Consider the following 20842-nt stretch of genomic DNA (forward strand, 5'->3'; position numbering starts at 1 on the left):
CATAACTTGCAAAAGAAGGCTACAATCTCCTTAAACACTTATTTTAAAAGCTGAATTATTATGTAGTTACATATGTCTAAAGTTTTTAAGATTTAAATTACCTGCAAAGAATTAAAGTACCCTCCCCTCAATCAAGGAGGTAGTAGGGGAAAGAGGGAGGAAGAACAAATAGCAGTGTCTCTGGGGCATATTTCTCAGCTGTCTTTGAAAGGAAATACATTGATCATCATGGGCTCTTGAAGGTAGAAGGAATGCTTAGGTTCATTCAAGAACAGGAAAATCTTTTGTTAGCTTTCTGGAGACTCTTTTGCCAATCAGCTTTAGATATGGGTGATCATCCCCTGTCCTAGTAGCTGGTACTTTATTGGTTATTTTAGTTGTTAGAAAATCAGATGACCCTGTGATTATTAACCACTGGTGTCACTTTCATGGATGCAAAACTGAACTCCTTCCAAATTGAAGGCCCAGATAAAGATTCGGAATAGAAGTACATTTACAGTTCCAGTAGTAACTGCTATTGTACATGAAGTCCTAGCTTCACATTCAATCTCTTTGCTTGTTCCCTGTCTTGAGTGTTAATAATGTTTAGGCTTAGGTACCCAGGACTAATGCCTTCTTGTCCTTGAGACAACTGAAATAATTAGCTCTTGATAATTAGATCTGTTGCTCCCAGTTGTACAGAAAAGCTGAAACTGTCCTCTGAAACTAACAGTAATTTGCTGTCCATTCTTTCCTTGATTCTTTATTGACAATCTTTAGAATTCTTCAGAGAGATATTAATATCTGAATGATTATTTCTTTAAACAAAGTGTTGAAATTTCAGTAGTAAGATTAAATTTCTTATTGACAAAAATTCATAAGTTAGAAACCCAAGTGGCTGACTCTGACAACTGTCCTTTTAATGACTGTAGCATTTAAAGTTGGTACATTTTAGTCTTAGATTATAGCTTTTATTAAAATTCCCCTAAAGGGAAGAGCATAAGGTAAATATCAAGTATTAATAACTCCTGTGTTTCTCTGTAATAATCAGTATAAGCTTCTTGTTTAATATAATCACCAAATTTTCTTCCTTAAGCTGTCCAGATCTGTGTTAAGGCCCATATACAAAACTGAACTGTGAATGTGATTGTGAATGTAATTTAAAATAAGAACCCAAGATATATCACGTAAAGATACAAATTCCCAATGGATTGTATATCTAAAATATACCAATAAATTTAATGAATATAAAAAATTAATCAGGGGAAATATAAAGTCCTTTCATTTTTCGCTGGGGATGATATTTGATTAAAGGCACATTAAAAGAATACCAGACATACTTGGTATATGCAGTGAGAAATTGTAAGGATTTTGTGCTAAGTGTTCCACAATTAAAATCAAACTATTTGTTCTAAGGAATTTGGGGATAAGAGATTCTTCTATCTTATCCAATCACAAGTGCTTTTCAGAAGTTTGGGCGATTTACCAATCCCAGCCCCATTCTCTTGTCTGCCATTGTTTCTTAGTTTCTTATGAGGGCATCAATCCTTAACTGTTAAGGGCAGGACTTGCGTATTTTAGATTCCTTCAACTTCAAAGTGGATCAGGCTGTGTTAAATAGCTGCAGTCTAAGTTGCAACCATGGAATGGGCATAACAGCACTTTGGGCAAAGCAACCTGGGAGGTCTGGGAGACCAGATATTGGGAGAGAGGGAACAGAATTCTAAGAGCAGGGAGAAGTCAGCGCTAATAAACCATGCTTGATGTAGTAAATTTTCTCTAGCTGCTCCTTTTAAACTCACAGGATCAAATCAGTGTGCCCTTGGGTTGTATGTGTAGATGCCAAAATAACTAGTTGAAAAGGGATAACTTCTTACTGACCTACTAGTCATTGTTTCTGTATATTACCATAGCAACCAGCTTGCCTACTACTTACATGGTGCAATCTCTGGATGTTTGGGAGGTCTGTTGGAAGAGCTTTCGGTAGTATCGTTGATTTAGGGAGTATTTTTAGAACTTTGAATCCAGCCTAGGTTAACATATTTATGTTAAATAGGTCAGGCAGTCTAACCAGTTACCATTTTAATGCACAGAATTTTTAGGAAAAGCTAATAATGTTTACATTTAACTTTTCCTTTTATTTCTTTCTTCAAAGCTTTTCCTTGAGCAGGAATTGCTTAGGAATCCCTGGAATAACCTAAATTTTCTAGCAGAGTGAGAGGCAAAGAAAGAACAAAAGACAATTTGGTCAGAGAAGACATCAAACTGACCACTTTGGGGCCCTAAGAGGCCATCACTAGCCTTCTTGGACTTTTCATAAGCAGGAAGTAGCTGGGGACAGTTATAAGTGAGGAGTGGGTGAATTGAGCTTGAAATAGCCTGGGACTTCAGTAGCAGCTAATGGACAGAGTGAGAAGGACATAGACTAAAATCCACACATTAAACCATCTAAACAGGCATTGCCAAACCACTGCCATGGCCTCACATCCAGGCTTCGTCCCTAAATTATGATGTTGCATTGATTCCATTTGTTCTATAACTGCAGAGTGGGGAGTTATGGCAGAGACCAGTTGGCCTACAAAGGCAAAAATTCATATTATCTGGACTTTTAGAGAAAAAATCTGACAACACCTGCTCCAGAAGTAATTCTAGCTTGAGAATAAATAGATAGACAGTAACAGTATAAGAGTTCACAGTTTCTGAAAAGTTAAAGGACCGTGAGTCTGTCTCTTCTTCCTTTAAATAATGACAACACCAATCATGTTACAGGATTTTTACAAACTTGAGATTATGGAGCAATCATTGGCCTTCTATCTGAAATGAAGGCCCTCTAAGGAAAAACTCAGCAGCTGTTGAAGATGCAAAGTATGCAGCAGTTAAAGGAAGGAAATGAAAACTGTACCAGAACTCTGAAGAAAGTAGCTCACAGTCACAGTTATCCTCCATACTTGGAGTAAAGCAGGAGAGAATGGTGAATGGTCTTCAGTTTTAGCAAGCATGATAGGCTCTTTAATAAGCAGAAATAATCAGAAGACTTTAGAAATACTAAAATCTACCTGTATCAAAAAGTGAGTGTCCATAATTCTTTCTGCCTTACCCAACAGTAAAATTTTCCCAAGTTACCCAGCCTGCCCAAGTGAAATGAGGTGCCACTCATCCGATATCTGAAGTATTTGAGGACTGCTAAATTGAGTTTTGGCTTCCCATGGGTTCTTGTATATATAATGTGTATTCTTCTGAGATCCATAAGATAAATCTCTATGTCATAATGTGGAATGGCAATAAATGTGGATGTATGGGGCCAGATGACCCTGCATGGTACAAATCCTACCACACTGTGAGGTATGTAAAACTTACCCATCATAAAAAGTAATAGTTTTAGAGACTTCTCTTCTGCATCTTGCTTCAAGTTCATTAGCTGCATACTTTTTAAAGGCTTTGGCTGGCAACCTAGCATCAAATTCACCCATTCAGTGATTGTCTCTCTCAGTTGCCAATGCAGTTGTGGGAGGATGAAATCACCTTTTGAGCGGCATTTGACTAGCTTCCTAAGGGTCCTTGCTGGCGTGAACTTATCTTGTTAAACATGTAACTCTTGACTTTCTCACACTTGATTCAAGCAGCTGTACCTATTGAATGCCAAATAATGAAAGGCAGGTATTAGATATTCTTGGATTTCCTTTCATGGTTAGCAATGATGAAGGGTCTGTAAGGCTTGGAATGTGTGGTTGACTAGACATGAAAGAAGAATGAAAAGAAAGGTGAGTTTTATCTAATAAGGATCTGTGAGGTTGTATAACCAAGTCAGAAAACACATGAACTTTTGTAAAGTAGCCCTGTTCTTAGAATGAGAAGACCTGATGCTGGCATTTGCTGCCTTTCCTCATCACAACAACACAGATAATGAAGCTTGTCCTGAAAAACTGCCCTCCTCACCCCAACTATGACATTGTAAAGAAGGTCAAATGAAATAATGTCTAGGAAATTCTCAGCAAGCTATAAAAAACAGAACAAGCATAGGATTATTATTATTACTATTATTGGAAATAAGTGGCTAGGAACTGAGCAGACATTCCAAATATGCAGAAATGCAGAATTGCAAATACACTGTTTATCCAAGTTAAGAGATCAAAGCAAATAAATTTTAATAGGAATATCATTTTAAGTTTCACCCATGTCACTTAAAATTCCACCCTTTTGAAATGGCAAATCTAGGCAAATTTAGAAACTGGGCAATCCAAAGAATATCTGTCCTGATGAAGGAGTGGAGAAATCTAGAGAGGACTTTTATGTGGGGAAAAAAAAAACCTTAATTAGTGGTGTGAAATAAATGTTTTAAAGCATGGACTTTTTTTTACAGTGTTCTCTAAGTTCTCCAAGCAGCACTCATAATAGAAGAAGCCCATGTCTAAACAGCATCAGTGATGAGGCCAGTCAGGCATGTGTGAGGTCAACTTGATCACTGTGACTTAGTAATTGAGAATTGAGATGGCAGAGGAGTTTTTGGCAATAAGTGAGAGTAGATGACCTATCTTGTTTTTCTCTACATCCCTGGCCAAACACAGTACTTAAAACACAAAGAGCTCCTCAAATGCTGGTAGAAATAACACGAGTAAACACTAATCACTGTTTAGAGTGGAGTAAACGGACAAAGCATACTTTCTCTCTGATGTCTTATTTCTCTTGTAAGATGCCTTCTTCTTCAGAACTAATTGCATGAGTATTGTACCACTTTGTTTTTGTGCATTGACTTTCATTTTTTTCTTTAGCAAAACATTTAAATATTCTCAACAAAAGTATGACATTTGTGTAGATTTTTCCTCTATAGATGCATTTTTTCATCTTTGAAATCAGAAAGAAATTTTGAAATGCACAGTTGAGGGTAAATAATTACAGGAACTGTTTCAGTCTTTCAAGAATGAATGTCTATCCATTAAAAAGAATTGCAGAGGTGTTTTTCATTGGGTAGCTTAAAATAAAATACACAGTTTTCAAAGTTTCATGCAAGTTTAAGCTTATGCTATTCTTGTTGGCTGGAGAGAGCCATTTTTATTGTCTTTTAAAGGCAACTGTTTCATATTTATCAGATAGTTGCTGGTTTTTAAATTTGTGCAAAAACACTGTTGCAATGTCTGTTGGAATGTAGCTCAATATGCATTGTGCACTTTTCATGTCTACCTTAAAGGCAAAGAACTTCTGGTCATTTTGAGACAGTTTACTTTTCTTCTTAAGCTTATGAGCTAAACTGTGTCTGTTCTTCTATCACTCTCCCTCCCATGAAATAAGAAAGTGGATCATTCAAATAGGTATGAACCATTGACTGCATTCTTTTTAGTTTGCAGAAGAAAATGCAGTTATTTACATTGATGAATAGCCTTAATTGCATAAAATAGACTGGTAGTGCTGAGCTAATACCTTTAAATGTCTTGTCTTATGCAATTAATATTCCCTTGTCACTCATACATTTAAGCAGTTGGAAGAAAGCCTTCTGTTCTTGACTCCTTTCAGACTTAACAAACAATTTTGTCAAGTCATTCCTTTCTGCCCTGGTTGATTGATAGCTAAATTTTCTTCTTCTAGCTTATGTAAAAAGTGTTAACTATGCCTTTCAGCTTGTAGGCAAGGGCGTTTTAACCATTCTAATAGTCAATTTACAGAGAAATTACATTGCCTGTTTACTGGAGGGGTCAAAAACTGTACCCCTTTTCATAAGGGACGGAAATGGCAGAGCCTGTGAGATAAAGAAGATAGTACAGTATTTATGAGTTCCTGCACTTGCTGGATGATACCAGTTCATGGTGTCCCTGACTGTGTCTTTTGAGGACTTCTGCTCTCACTTGTAGATATGCTTGGGCTTATGGACTTCACCATAGATATACTTAGGATATAGTTTGCTCTTAACATTCTTAAGAATAAAAATAGAAACAACAATGCTAAATTATGAGAGTTCTAACCCTTATGGCAGATTTCAGAGATTTCATTATATATTAAGCAAGATCCCTGCTCAGCCTTGCTACCACTTAGTTTATGGTCTTCCGTACACATTGTATCAAAACAAGGGAAGTCGATCCAGTCTTTTCTGGGAAGAGTCACGTGTTTCCTGGCTCAAATCCAGTGGGAATCCCAAGACATATACTTTACTAAGCTTTTCACAATTTTCTATACTAAAACACTTTGATCAATAAGTTATAAGATAGTTAGATAAAATCAGGTACAGTTGTCCCTAGGCATACAGCTAGAGTCTAGGATAGGACCACTGTGCAGATATCTAAACCTAAAGAAGCTTATTTCCCCGATACTGATCTAGCTCAACTCTTTTACATAAATTGTTGTAGTTTTTGCAAATAACCCACACACATGTTCCTGTATGCTTAAATTATCTCTAATTTACTTGTACCTAATAAAATGTAAATGCTATGTAAATAGCTGTCACACTGTGTTGTTTAGGAAATAAGAAAAACAAGACTGTACATACTTAGTACAGATATAATCTTCTTTTGGAATATTTTCCATCTGAGGTTCAATTCATTGAATCCTCCCATGCAGATCTTTCAGATACAGAAAAGAGGGCTGACTGTGTAACCCATCAATGCACTTTTGCAATGGACATATCTTGAACGGTGAGTCCTCTATTTTTCTGGACTCTAAAAGCCCTAATGAAGTTACACAGTCTCATGGTAAGTATCCAGCAGATCCTGGAATAGGGATTCATTAAAACTTACTGTTGCCCCGTGTGGGTCTTCTGGTTCCCTTTTGTGGTATACATCTGCCACTGAGTCTCTTCTTTCACCCCCTGTACTGGATGTTCTCCTCCTTTTGTTCTTACTCTCTCAGGGATGGATGGAAAAGAAGCTTTTATACATTTCACTTGTCATCCACGAGTCACATTTGTTCCTAGGATTTTCTCCATTGCTGCCATATAAAGCATTGCTTTAGGGCAATAACATGCTAAGCTGACACAAAGTAGACATCAGAAGTTGTCTATGGTAGTCGTTTAGAGCATGGACTTGAAGGCCAGAAGATCTTACTTCAAATCCTACACCTTCCACATTAATTCTGTGAACAAGGACAAGTGATTTAACTCCATTGCATCAGCTTCCTTACCTTTAAAAGAGAAAATAGTAACCAGCATTTTTTGAGAGAAATAAGTGAGATATTTTGAGTGTTTAGAAGACTGGCACAAACAAGCACATGATTGATCCTAATAACATGAAAACTGTTATTATGAAATGTTAATTTTTCCTGATCCTTTCTTGCTCGGTGTCCCACCTCCATTCCATGTTCCACTGGTATAGCTGTTTCCTCTCTATACTCTCTTTTCCATTGGCCTCTCCTTTGCTTCCTTCCCCTGAACCTGGCAATTAAGAACCCTATTTTCTGTTAATGTTTTTACCAATATTTTAACGAGTCAAGCTGCTGTACCTGTTGGATTGAGGCCATCTGAAGATCTTCAGTGAACTCAGCACTACCCTGGACCCTCAGGCAGCATTTCATTGCCTCTTATCATAAAAGCAATTGCCCTTCCTATCATGTTGGGAAAAGAGGACTTTGACACAGACCTGTGTGCTAAGCCAGAAAATGAAATCAACAGAAGGAACTAAGCACCTGCTACCATGCTTCATAATGAGAACCTAATAATCCTTGCCTGCCCTAATCTCCACAATTTGTTTTTTTGGTACAACTTTTGAACTAGAGTTGTGGGTTTTTTTTTTTGTATATAAAAATAAGAAATTTCAGCTGTAAGCCTGACCAATGGTGAATTGGCTTTTCAAAGTCCTGCATGCACCATGATGGCCAATATTTATTGGCACATGTCCCCGTCCAGAATCACAGAGGCCAAGCACTACAGAGTTAAGCGGAGAATTCATGGATAGGTGTCATTAATGCAACAAATCCGTTATGGTAATCTAAGTTCACCTCAGTGCTTCTTATTCCATCAGAGAGACACTTCCTAAATTGTATTCTAGCTATTAGCACTCCTAGAGGAAAAATAAAGAAGGCATGGACAGTTGATTTGGTTAAACTAAACTATCAAGTATTTGCACATAGCTAATGCTAATGATGGCAGTTGTGCTTTAATTGATCCAGCAGTGCCTGGATTTGGTGAAGGAGAGATGTTGTGGGTAGAGAAAATCATAAGGTCTAATGACTATTCTTCTTTTTTAGAGGTAATTGTTTCCATTAAGGAAAGATGGTTATGTATCCCAATTCAAAGGACTTTGCTTCTTGGAAGACAGTTGATATCATCAAGATAATGATGAAAGAATTTTGTGTTTCTTTTGAAAAGAATAAGGCAAAACAGTGATAATTTCCTATGTTCTTCCTCAGGCTTCATAGATGTCTGCCCCCATCCCCTGTCACCCCCCGAGCCTGAATAATGAATAGTGAATTCATTACCAGTGGATTGTGCACATTGGTGCCACCTTAGCTTATTAAAGTTACTTTGGGTGGGTTACTGCACTGACTGATTACTTTAATTGACCTTCAGACTGGCTAAAATTTGCCTGACTTAATGAGGCTCAATTCCTGTCAAGCCCCATAAGCTGGATGGCTGTTGGCCCAGTCACTTTGTTGCTTTGATTTTTCATTTTTAATAATAATTATACTACAAAGCTTTAGGAAATGTGGTAAAATATGTCAGTCATCATGAAGAGCCTGGAGCAGCTATGTGGACATAAAGATTTAAGGCATCACATTTTTGAATCTATTCAAAATTTGACCTTCTTTGGTCTGTCTTGCATCATAGTAGTGAAAAACTTAATACTCTTATTAACAGGTCTTTTTCTAAGTGTCTGAGTGATAGTGTTAAATATCATCAGCCCAACCTAGAATTTGAAGTTCATTTTTATTATTTCTGAAAGTCAAGGTGGCACCAGGTTCCTCAGACACAGGGCCATTTCTGCCTAAAGATTGTATGCAAGAAGCTTGCATTGTAGGGGAAGTTCAGCAAGGAAAGAAAGCATTTATCCTGCAAGAGAAATAGGGGTGATTAGTAGTAGCTGCCAAGAACACTATGCTGAGGATTATGAAGCACTAATTTGAGCTGAGCATGAAAGAATGCTGTAATTGATTAATTATGTCTGGTGTAGCATAAAAAGCAAAAGTTGTAGCATAATTACCATTCTTGTCCTAGCTCATAGTTTTTGCTTTTATGTAAAACCTGTCACCATTTACTTATTTCTTGTCAACATACTTCTACTTTTGTCCACTTCTTTCACCTTTCAACTGTACTCGAGTCCCTGAATTAGTGTCCTGCTACATCTATTTAAAAATGATTTCAAAAATGGGGTATTTGTATCTAGCCCGATCTGGCTTCAGACTCAAAATCTTCCTGCCTGGGTCTCCTGGGTAGTGGGATTAAAGACATGCACCTCTGTCGCCAGCCAGAACTACTCTTCATCGGTTATTCTTTGTTTGGGGGTTAGTATCTGAAAACATTTTTATGTGTTTGGGGCAATCCCTTGGTATAAGAGGCTAATATGGTCAAAGCATTTACATTCACAAAATCCTTTCCCCCAATGCAGCATTCACACATCTTTGCCCCTTGCTGTAAACATGCAACCCAGAATTTGGGTGTGTATTTCACCTAAGATGATGATCAAGTTCATCTGCCTAAGACTTTGAATCAAAAGCTGTTAACTCAAAGACACAGTGTTCACCTCTCCTGCATTTTGCCCATTCTGAATTAACAGAGCAGTTTTTCTGTTTGTAATAGACTAGGAACTTGATAGAGATGATAGGTCTAGGAAAATGTTACTCAAACCTTTTTGTTCAGAAAAATCACATATGTATCTTATCAAAGTACAGATTATGATGAAAATACAGGTCTGGGGGATGTTGTGGGTTTGCATTTTTAATAAAAATTCAGGAAATATCAGAGATGCAGATCTGTAACCAATACTTTAAATAAAAGGATCTGGGGCAGGAAAGTCAGGCTGAGAATAAAACGAATTGTCAGGAAAGAAACAAATCCAGCGCCTTAATCAATTCCAAGTTTGACTCCTTTTGACGAGACCACAGTTGGGACTCTGATGTGAGACAATGAAATCATGTATATGTGCAGACATATGTAGAGAGGTATCATATGTGATATATATGATGTATTATAATTGATAATTATATATATGCAATGATATATATGATGATTTGATTGATATATGATAATTTGATATGAGTATTCATTGTAGCATGATTAAATAAAAACTTTTAACATATCCATCACCTTACATATATAGTTTTTATGTGGTAAGAACATTAAAAATCTAATATTTTAGAAATTTTGAAATATGCAATGTATTACCAGGATATAGTGTTTAATATATACATACATTCAAGAAATTTTCATTGATTGTAAATTTTAACATGCAGTGTTTTCTTGTTTTGATTTTCTTCTTCAGGGACTACCTGTAGCTGTATATTAAATTTTCTTTGTCCATCTTCAGGGTTTATTGTCTTTTCTCAAATCCTTCTTTAGTTCTTTTTTCTCTTTTTAAAATTAATTTTATTGGTACATTTTAGGTATACAATATAATGACATTCATCATTGGAGATTTACACCTTTACATAATACATCTTCTTATATTTTCTCATTACCCTGCCCTCCCTTCAACCCCTCCACCCATCTCTATTTACAAAGACTTGGTTTCCATTTTTGCCATTTTCTCATATTAATTCCATCCCCTTCTTTCCTTTCTCCTACCCATCCCACTTCCCCTTCCCCTTTGCACCTTTTCTTCCAATTTATCTATTATACATTGTTATACATTATCTATTATACATTTTGATCCTTATTTATGCTCTCAGTTTCTCACACCAGAGAAACTATTCAGTATTTACACATATGTATCCTGTTTATTTCACTGAAGAGTATGGCCTCTAGGTGCTTTCATAAATGTCTCTAATTTCTCATTCTTTATGGCTGAGAAGTACTCTGTTTCATAAACACACACACGCACACTCACACACACACACACACACACACACACACAAACACATATTTTCTTTATCCAGTCTCTAGTTGATGGGCAATTTTGCTGTTTCCATGTTTTAGCTATTGCAAACTGTGCTGCTATAAAAATAGGTACACATATTCTTCTTTCCAATTCTTTTGGATTTAAAAATTTCTTTTTCTGTTCTCCTTTTATCTCTCTTAAGATATTTGTTGTTATGATTATTCAGTCTTTTGGTCCTTTTCAAATAATAACTCTTTTATTTATAATTCTTTCTTGAGTTTCAGGACCTAATTCTTAGTTCTTATTGTAAAGTGTATTGTTCTTTCACATCTTAAATCACTTTCTTAAAGTCCTTTAATTAATTAGCATTAGTTACAGTTAAATATGTTTTGTAGAAAAATATTTATGGCATTGTTTCAGTGTGTACAAGGATAATATTATATTCTTTATTCTCAGATTTTTCTTCTTCTTCTTAAAATGAAGTCTTGCTAAGTTGCCCAGGCTGGTCTTGAACTCACAGTCCTCCCATCTCAATTTTCTGATTATGTTCAGTACGTTGGGTTGACATGTATCTATGAATGCACCCAGCTTCATATCTCGTAGCTTTGTATGAAATTTTGCCTCACTGATTTTAAGTTACTCATTTTTGTGAACCTGGTCTTTCTGAATGTTGATAAAGGGCCTTGATACAGGTTTCTTTCCTCCTACTTCTGTTATTATTGTATTGGAAAATACAGTGAATTGATTGGTGAGCTAGCCTGGCTCTGCTCATCTGCCTGCTACGGTTCCCCACTTTATCAGTGGTTGCCCCTACTTTTGTCTATTTTGTCCTTCAGAAGCTAATTTTTTATGAAATTCCCTATAGAATCTTCTCTAACTGGAGCCCTGCCTAGAAGGGAGCTGGGAAATGTAGTATTAAGTGCACTCTGTCTTGTCTGTTTTACGTCTTCTCTAGGGCCTAACTTTTGCTGCCCTGTGACCACAGGCAAGTTACTTATGTTAAGTCCCACCTTCTTCATTAAACAGACAGGTTTAAATTAAGATTTTTTCCTATCTTATCTTATTGTAGGAATCAAATTATATAGTGTAAAGATCTTAACTGAATTCTTGGCACTTTATATATGCCCTGAAAATTACCAGTAATAAGCATTATGCCCAGGCATAAATTTAACTTTATTAAATGATTAACTGAGTAATATTAACTTTACATAGACCTCATTATGTTTTATGTGGTGAAAATCCAAATCCAATTCAGAGATAAACCAAAGTAACTTCTACATACATGCATTCAAGGCTTCCCGAATGGTTATTAGTGTACAAAAGGAACTGAAACTTCTTCCTACAGTGCTCCTTCTTCTGACCAATAACCGCTGTACATGTTTCACTTTCTCAAATATTGAAAAACATGCAGAAACATACAGATTGTTTACCATCTTCTCTTTTGTTTATTGTTATTTGTATCCATATACGTTCATATAATTATGAACAAAGCTCTGCCAAGGTGATTGTTCGGGGACAGCTCTATTTTACTTTTAAGCAGCTGCTGTGATTCTTATTTTAAAAATCTGAGAATGGTGTATAATTATGCATTGTTAGAAGATTTGGGTTTGTTTATTCTTACCTACGTTGGAGAATTATAAGTTTTTCTTTCTGGAGCATAGCACCTGGGCAGAAACATCTTTGAGATTTTTAAGTGTTTCCTCTTCCCACCTCTATGAAGTACGAGCACTGGATCGAGAAAGAGCAGGAGACTGCACAGAGCTCAGATATCAGGGGTGGCTTCAAGGCTCAGCTCTGCATCCCAATTTCTCCCCACTAGCTGGCTGATGCCTAGATTTGTGTCTTTGTTTTTAAAGAGCCTGACTCTTGAACTATTCTTATGATTCAAAACTCCTGAATGGGGACACTTTGGGCAGTGATAGATGACAGAAGACCTTTGACAGGAGAAGACCTTTAGTGTATTGAAATCCAGGCCAGATGCTAACTTTCAAGTTGAAATGTGATATATTTAATACACAGGTGAAATCCACCCCTCACCATTCTGTTTTTCTTTGGTGTGGTAAACAGGTAAACACTGATAAAATTAAAAACAGAGTGTGGGGACATTATTTACATAGTAGTTATGTGGGAAATAGTTCAGAGAAAGTCATCAAATCTATTCGTTAATTGTGTGTCTTGTTTTCATTTTTAACTGTAGCTCCGTAAAGCAGTGATGGATCACATATCTGATTCTTTCTTGGAGACCAACGTCCCTTTGCTGGTTCTCATTGAGGCTGCAAAGAGTGGGAATGAAAAGGAAGTGAAAGAATATGCCCAGGTTTTCCGTGAACATGCCAACAAGCTGGTAGAGGTAAGTCAGGAGAGGCTAAAACGTATCACTATATGATCCACATATAGATGCGGAGTTTATCAGTACACATGACTCTGGCAATTTCAATAGACAGACCTTGTATGGCTTTACTTTAAACTAAAGGCCTGGATCTTTCTTTCGTTAACCTTTTTATTTATCTGCCCCTTTCAGAGTAAACCAGCTATTAGTAATCTCTCTCATCTCTAGCTTTTAACTCTGAACATGCTCTGTAAATGTCTGCCAAGTTTCCTGAACAATAGTAACAGGTTGAAACTGAACTATAAAGGACTTTTCCAAAGTGCAGGACTTGTAAATGCAGTTTAGTGGCAGAGTACTTACCAAACCTGCACAGGTCCTCGGTTTCCAACCCCAGCCCTTGAAAAATGAAATCAAAACACACAAAAATCCCAAAACTTCCAAGGTACTGAGTGCCAGGTTTGATTTAAGAGAGAATTTAAACTGCCAAATGGAGGCCTAGTACACAAGTCCCTTTCTTCCCCTCCATTCCCCTCCCCACTCCAAGCACTGAAACATGAATTAGCCAGCTATCCTATTAATATGTAGGAAAAAGAATCACTCCTCTCAGAAAGATATTTGGACTCCTGGTGAAAGTTCTTGGGGGCAGTACTAGTTTAAATGCAGGGCCATACATATATTCTATGTGTTAGAGAAATCTAATGGGGTAATTATAAATTTACCAAATTAAAAATGTAAACATTGTACTACAGAGTATTGAAAGAACATTGTAAAAGAGAAATACTGACTAGGCTGCCTGGATGTAGGAGCCGAACACCAAAAGTGTGGCAGAGGTAAGATTAGTGATGTGTTTATTAAACAGACGCGAGTAGGACAGAAACGCCAAGGAGGGGTGAGAAGATTGGAAAATCTAGGGAATGGTGTTTTGGACAAGATTCAAACACTGGCCAGTTTTGAGCATTTAACACTGCCAGCACCACCACGGAATGTTCCCACTTCTTTTCTTAATAAGTTCATTGCATAAAAAAAATCTACTGCTTTTCTCAGAGTGACAGGGATGATGCTGAATTCAGTTTTGTCCTACATCCCTACTTTGCTTGCTTTTTGGTTAATCTAGCACTGTTCATGACTTTGTGCCTGAAGATACTCAGCCAGCAGGAAGTCCCACACCAGGTGCAGAGCCCCACATCAAGCTCCCCATTATATAGGACACAGGTGAAGTTATCCCCCATGATGGCAGTCAGCAAGTTCTATGTGCCAAAGGCTATGCCACAATAATTAATTCCCAAATTTCTTGCCACAATTTCAATATCTCAATATTTCAATATCCTAGAGCCTAAACGTGGGCCATATTTGAAATATTATGACAATCTTTATAGTTTTGTCTCCACCTAGAAGGCAGGCAAGCTATCACTTGTCACGTTCCACAACACAGCACAGGAGTTCACTTTGGCTGGGCTATAGGAAGGGGGAGCAGAAAGATAACAAGTTCAACCCCAGCCAGGGCAACTTAATGACTTAGTGGGATTTTTGCCTTGAAATAAGAAAAAAAGAATGGGGACATACTGAGAAGGCCCTGGATTCAAACCCAGTAGTGGAAAATAAAAAAGGAGTTCACTTGGTTTTGGAAGAATCTAGTCTTTTCAATGTATTGAGCTTAGAAATCCTGGCCATTCGTGTGTTTGGAAGTGAAGGTGAAAAAAGAATGAGTGGAATGGCGGAAGAGAAATAGGAGAGGAAGAGGAGGAAAAAAAGTAATAATGGAAATGCAACAAGGTTTTAGGCATTCATGTGGTAAAATAATATTAGTTATGAATATACCATCTGTAGAAATACAGTTTTATAAGATAATTGCCGAACTTATAGAAACACAATAAATGGTGTGTTGTGGATGAGGAGAATTACAGGAATAAACCAAATGTTGTATGATCGACGTCTCTGTCAGGACTGTCAATGTCTTTCTGGATTTCTGTGGGTAGCCTCACATGCACACCATATTTAAAGTTCACATTTGGTGGTCTATACATATGAGGCCAAAGTCAAATGAAAAGCTACCTTTTCTACTGATTCTTCTTCTCTGATAGACCCTGGAAACATTGTAATTTCCTCTCATCCTGTGTGTACTTTCTACTGGAGGTGAATCTTGTGACTCTTGGTGACATTTGATCTCCAACTTTTGACAGAAACAGAAAGCCCAGGGCAGCCAGAACCCTGCCATTTAAGAAAATCGTTACCTCACCTCCCTCTGTTCTTCCCTTCACCACCGGTGAGTGGCGATGGCGGCCAGTTCGTTTTGGAATGTCAGTATGTCCTGGAGATGCAGTGGCCAGCAGGTGGACTGGACTTGAACTGCAGATGAACTGACATCTAGTGAATCATGGACTTCAAATAAGTTTTAAGTTTCTCTCCCAGATCCCCTTTTTTGTGGCACTGGGGATAGAACCCAGAGCTTTAACACTGAGCTGTATTCCTAGCCCTATTTGTTTTGAGATAGGGTTGCATTAGGTTACTAAATTGCCCAGGTAAGCTGCTTTTCATGGTCTTCCTGCTTCAGCTTTCCAGAGTGCTGGGATTATAGGCATGTGCCACATATCTGGCTGTATCTCGTCTTGATATTGTTAAGTTCTGACTTCACTGGCAGCTCCCTCATGCTTTTCAGAAAATTATTTTTATTTTGCCCTCCTAATAGTTTTTAGCAAGAGAATGAGTGCTTTGCAGGCTAATTCCATTTTATCTAAAGGCAAAATATCTGAGGGAACTGTTGAAAATAAATTTGTGGACAGTTGAGCATGGTGATTCACACCCATAGTCCCAGGACTCTAGGAGACTGAGGTAGGAAGATCATACATTTCATTCCAGCCCGGGCAACTTAGTGAGACCCCATCTCGAATTTTAAAAAAGAAAAAAACTAAAAAAAGGGAGGGGTGAGAGGTAGCTCAGCATGAAAATTTTGTCTTCAGTCCCCAGTGCTTCCCCAAAACTACTTTTTTCTTTTTTAGTCAGAGATATGTACATGCAATGAAAATATTGGACTCCCATAACTCAAATGAATACATAAGTCAGTAAAAAACAGTTTGAACTAAAATGATAGGCTTGATGCCTTGTCTATTTCTTGTAGCTAGGCATAATCTCACACTCTTCCTGGGCACCTGTGATACCTGAGGACCCGATGGACCTCTCCAGGTCCATTAATGTAAGTCACAGAAAAGTCATTCACAACATTCTGAATGAAGGATACATGAAATAACTTATCAATTATTGGCCATTGTTTTCATTCTTTAACATTTCTTGACCATGGAGTTTAATTATAGTCTATTGAGTTTTCTAACTACTTTTGTATTGTTTCCTTATATTTGTATGTCACTTCCTCCCAGCTCGTTATTTGGTGTTTGCAGCAATTGGTGCTACAAAGTAAATGGGGCTAGTCCCAACCTATTACAGAGTCATGATCCTTAGAAAATCTTGAATACAGATGATTTGAGTGCAGAAAAAATGCTGATAAAAAATAAATGGGAAACAAATCTAGTTCTTCATAATTATTTTAACAAAGAAAAGCAGAGAGGTTTTGCTTGTTTTTCTCTAGAGCATTTGTAACATTTTATAAAGATTAGATTCTCTGATTCAACAGATTTCACATTTGCACCAAAGACTGTTGATTAGAATTCAATGGGTTAAATACGATGGTTGATGATCAATAATGCCAGCTACCAGAGGAAGTTTCTCTCATAGAACTGAATAAAATAAATATTAGCATTTCCACAATCCAGCTAACTCACTCCACTGAGAGTAGGGCTGCCTCTGAGGGTGTGCTGAGCTAACAAAGGACACCTGTTGTACCTCATTTCCAAGCAAATTAAATAGAATTTTGGGGAAATGGAATGCAAATTATGGCAAATCTGTACCAAAATCATGTGGTCCAGGTGGAGGTGGAGTGGATATAAAATGAGGGCAAAATATGCATTGCTGTAATAAAAATAAAAGCTAATCTTGAAAATGAAATGCAAAGCAAATGTATCTGTTTTGAGCTTCCAATCTTGTTTTATTCCTTCCATTGCTTGGCTGTTCAGTTACATTGTCTGCTATTCCTTCTCCCCAACTCTACCAAACACTCTGCCTAGCACTCTTTGCTGTATGGTGTGGTGACCTGTAACTCCTAACAGGCCCCTCTCTTCTGGGCCTCCTTCAATACCTTCTGCATTAACAGTCAAAGTGAACCAATTTATAATCCTGCCATTCGATCATGCAGTTTCTCTGCCTGAGACCATGCAGAGAGGTCCTGTCTTTCTCAGTTAAAGACCAAGATTTTAGAGCAAACCACATGACCTGCATGATTTAGACCAAACCAATGGCTGCAGTCTCCAGACTCACTTTTCCTTTCTTCCTCTCCCTGAAGGGTTCTATGCTGAAGTCTTTAGCCAAGTCTCAGGGGGATGAGTTAGCTGGATTCTGGACATGAGGAGAAATCACTAACATTTATTTTATTTGGTTTTATTGTCCACACTTTCCGCAGTAGATGACATTATTGATCATAAACCATCATATTCAGTCCATTGAATTCTCCTAATCAACAGTTTCTGGGGCAAGTCTGTTGATTAGGAGAATATAAACTTTATAAAATGTTGCAAATGCTATAGAGGAAAACAAACATTTCAGGCCATCAACGACACATATCATCTTCTGCGTGTTGAATGTGCCATTCTCCCTGCTATCTTAGTTTATGCTCCTACTGTCCCTTTCCTGGTGAACTCTATTTCCTCCTCTCATTTTTAGTCATTGTTCAGCTTTCAGCCTGGATGTGCCCCCAAGTGGGATGAGTTCACTGCATTTTATCCTCTCATAGTATTCTATTTTCTTCAGGAGTGTACACAGAGAGGTGGACAGCTATATGATGCCTCTCCTACTGCTTTACCAATTCCTTTAGGGAAGAGATCATGTCTAATTGATTCCTAGCCCTACCCTACCATCACCAAAGTGCCTGCATATAGCAGGTATACAATACATAGAGGATGCTTGAAGAATTTTAAAATAATAAATGCAACTAGCCATGTTACCACCTTTTCAGCTCAAGAGGATATATATTTTAATAGTATTTCTGCAGGACCCTATGGACACCTAGGGAGCAGCAGTAAAGAAATATATGTTGCCTACTTAATTCTTTAATTTACTGCCAAGGAGGAATTTTAAGTATGTGAATAACTAATATGAAGAACTCTCATCTCCTCTTAGCCTCCAAAGAATTTGCCATACCTAGCTACCTGAAGGCCACTCCTGGGGTAGTGCCCCTAACTACACTATCATTTCCTCCCTGTCCTCTGCCTCTTACATAGAATATGAAAAATGGAGTTGGTTTTATCTGAAAAATTAAAGTACAGAACTAAGGCCACAGCAATGATGAGTTAGACAAGGGAATCTCAAGTCTCCGTTTCATCCTCTTGACTATGACAAATACTTGAAATCTGTACCCTAGGAGGGTTAAGAAATTACCTGTGTTAGAAATGCAAAGCTGGAAAGTGAGAGACAAAACCTAAAATTTATAATTACTGATGTGATCAATTCATCAGTCAAGCTTTTGTTTCAGCCTTGGGTGAGTTGACCTTCTTTAATTATCCTTCCACTTGTACTCAGCAACAACTACTGAGAGGCACCCAGATGCTGGAGCAGTTCAGTCATTGATAGTGTAATTATGACAAAATGACAAATTCCTGTTCTCATGGGACATACATTCTGTTGGGAAAGATAGGGAAAGTGGTCAAGTGTGGAACTGTGAGTGATGCTATAAAATAAAAGAGTAAGAGGACAGAGAATGGCAGAGGAGGACACGTGAGGTCAGAAAAGGGTTGTCTTGGGCCTGGGATTTAGCTCAGTGGCACTGTGCCTGCCTTAAAACTGCAAGGTTCTGAGTTTGATCTCCAGTACAAGAAGAGGAGCAGGGGGAGGAGGAGGGGGAGGAGGAGGAGGAGAAAAGTTTGTCTAATTAAGCAGATACTGGAAGGAATTGGATGAATGTTCCATATTGTGGGAAAAGCAAGGGCAAAGACCCCAGGACAGCAGGGTACTTGGCTTGCTTAATGAAGAACAAAGAGACCAGTGTGACTGGAATGGAGAATGAAGAAAATATTACAAGGAGGAGTTTGAAGGCTGTGTCAAGATTTTTTATTTTACTTAGATGTTTGAATCAATTGGAGAGCTCACAACAAAGGCTTGGCATGATCTCATTTCAGTTTTCAAAGAAATATTCACCACTTGTGGAAAACATAATGTAGAGTAACAAACACAGCAGCAAGAATGATATATGAAATTATATTGCAGTTGTCCAGCAAAAGATTAGTACTATGACTGGAATAGAGGTGGGGGAGGTGGGAAGGAATGGCTGGATTTGGGTTGAGTTTCCAAAGTAGAGCTGTTATCCTGGATGTGAAGATATAATCTAGAGAAGAGTCTGGAATCAGTCTAAGCTTTGATGTTGTACAGTAATGAAATCAATTGGAACTTTTGAAAAAAACACTCTCAGACTGTTTATCAATTGACTCTGGCTCTTAGGTGTGATCCTGAAAACCCCACATTAATGTCTTAGTTTTAAATGAATTCAGTAGAACATTGTATATTCCAGGGTCTTGATTCAAACAACAAGACAAAAAGAAATAAAAATCAAAAGAAGCTACATAAAAAAATCACATGAATTTTTTTTAAAAAAATCAAAAAAGGAACCATTGTTGGTGGGAGTGCAGACTGGTGCAACCACTATGGAAATCAATATGGAGATACCTCAAAGAGCTTGGACTGGAGGTTCCATTTGACCCAGCCATCCCTCTGCTGGGTATCTTTCCAAAAGAACTAAAAGAATCATATCACAGAGAAGTATGCGCACCCATGTTTATAGCAGCACAGTTTGTAATAGCTAAAACTTGGAAACAGCCCATTTTCCCATCCGTTGGAAACTGGATAAAGAAGATGTGGTTTTTCTATAAAATGGAATATTACTCAGCCATAAAGAATGAGAAAATAGATTCATTCATAAGAAAATGGATACATAGTGAAGATATACTCCTAAGTGAAATAAATAAGTCCCACATGTGTAAATACCGAATAGTTTCCCTGGTGTGAATAATCTGCAATCATACGTAAGATCCTAATAAGATTACTGACATTTAGAAATGGGAAGAAAGGATCTAAAGGTGTAGGGAAAGTGGGATGGGTAGGGGAAGGGTAATAAGGGAAAAGAAAAAAATGTGAGATAATGAAAAGATGAAAATAAAGTGTTTGTAGATGGGGAGGGGAGGAGGGGGTGAAGGGAGGACAGGGGTATGGCAAATAAATGAGAATCAAGACTTGTCATGTAGAGGTACAAGATCCCAGCAATGAATGTAACTGTACTGTATCCCTAAAATGTACCAATAAACTCAATTAAAGCTTAAAAAAAAACCATATATTTTTTAAAAGTACAAACAGAACATTTTCATCTTAAAAAAAAAAACAGAGCTGCTCTTCCTAATCTAGTTTATATATTTAAACTATAACTAATTGGAGTTTCTTAAATATTTATCCATGGAAAGTCCATAGATAGTCTTGTTTATTTCAAGCATAT

At 37.4% G+C, this 20842-nt stretch overlaps 1 protein-coding gene across 4 annotated transcripts in view; it reads left to right on the forward strand.

The window, feature by feature from the left end:
- The window catches only part of Ctnna2 (catenin alpha 2), a 1075894-nt gene that overhangs the window by 825045 nt on the left and 230007 nt on the right, over nucleotides 1-20842 (forward strand). For all 4 annotated transcript variants that reach the window (XM_033765089.1, XM_033765087.1, XM_033765091.1 and 1 more), the window contains one exon: nucleotides 13129-13281. In XM_033765089.1, coding sequence (XP_033620980.1) covers nucleotides 13129-13281 — 153 coding nt within the window. The remainder of the gene's footprint in view (nucleotides 1-13128; nucleotides 13282-20842) is intronic.

The sequence above is a fragment of the Fukomys damarensis genome, unplaced genomic scaffold (genome assembly GCF_012274545.1).
Source record: "Fukomys damarensis isolate Sample0158 unplaced genomic scaffold, DMR_v1.0_HiC HiC_scaffold_2, whole genome shotgun sequence".
Lineage (NCBI taxonomy): Eukaryota > Metazoa > Chordata > Mammalia > Rodentia > Bathyergidae > Fukomys > Fukomys damarensis.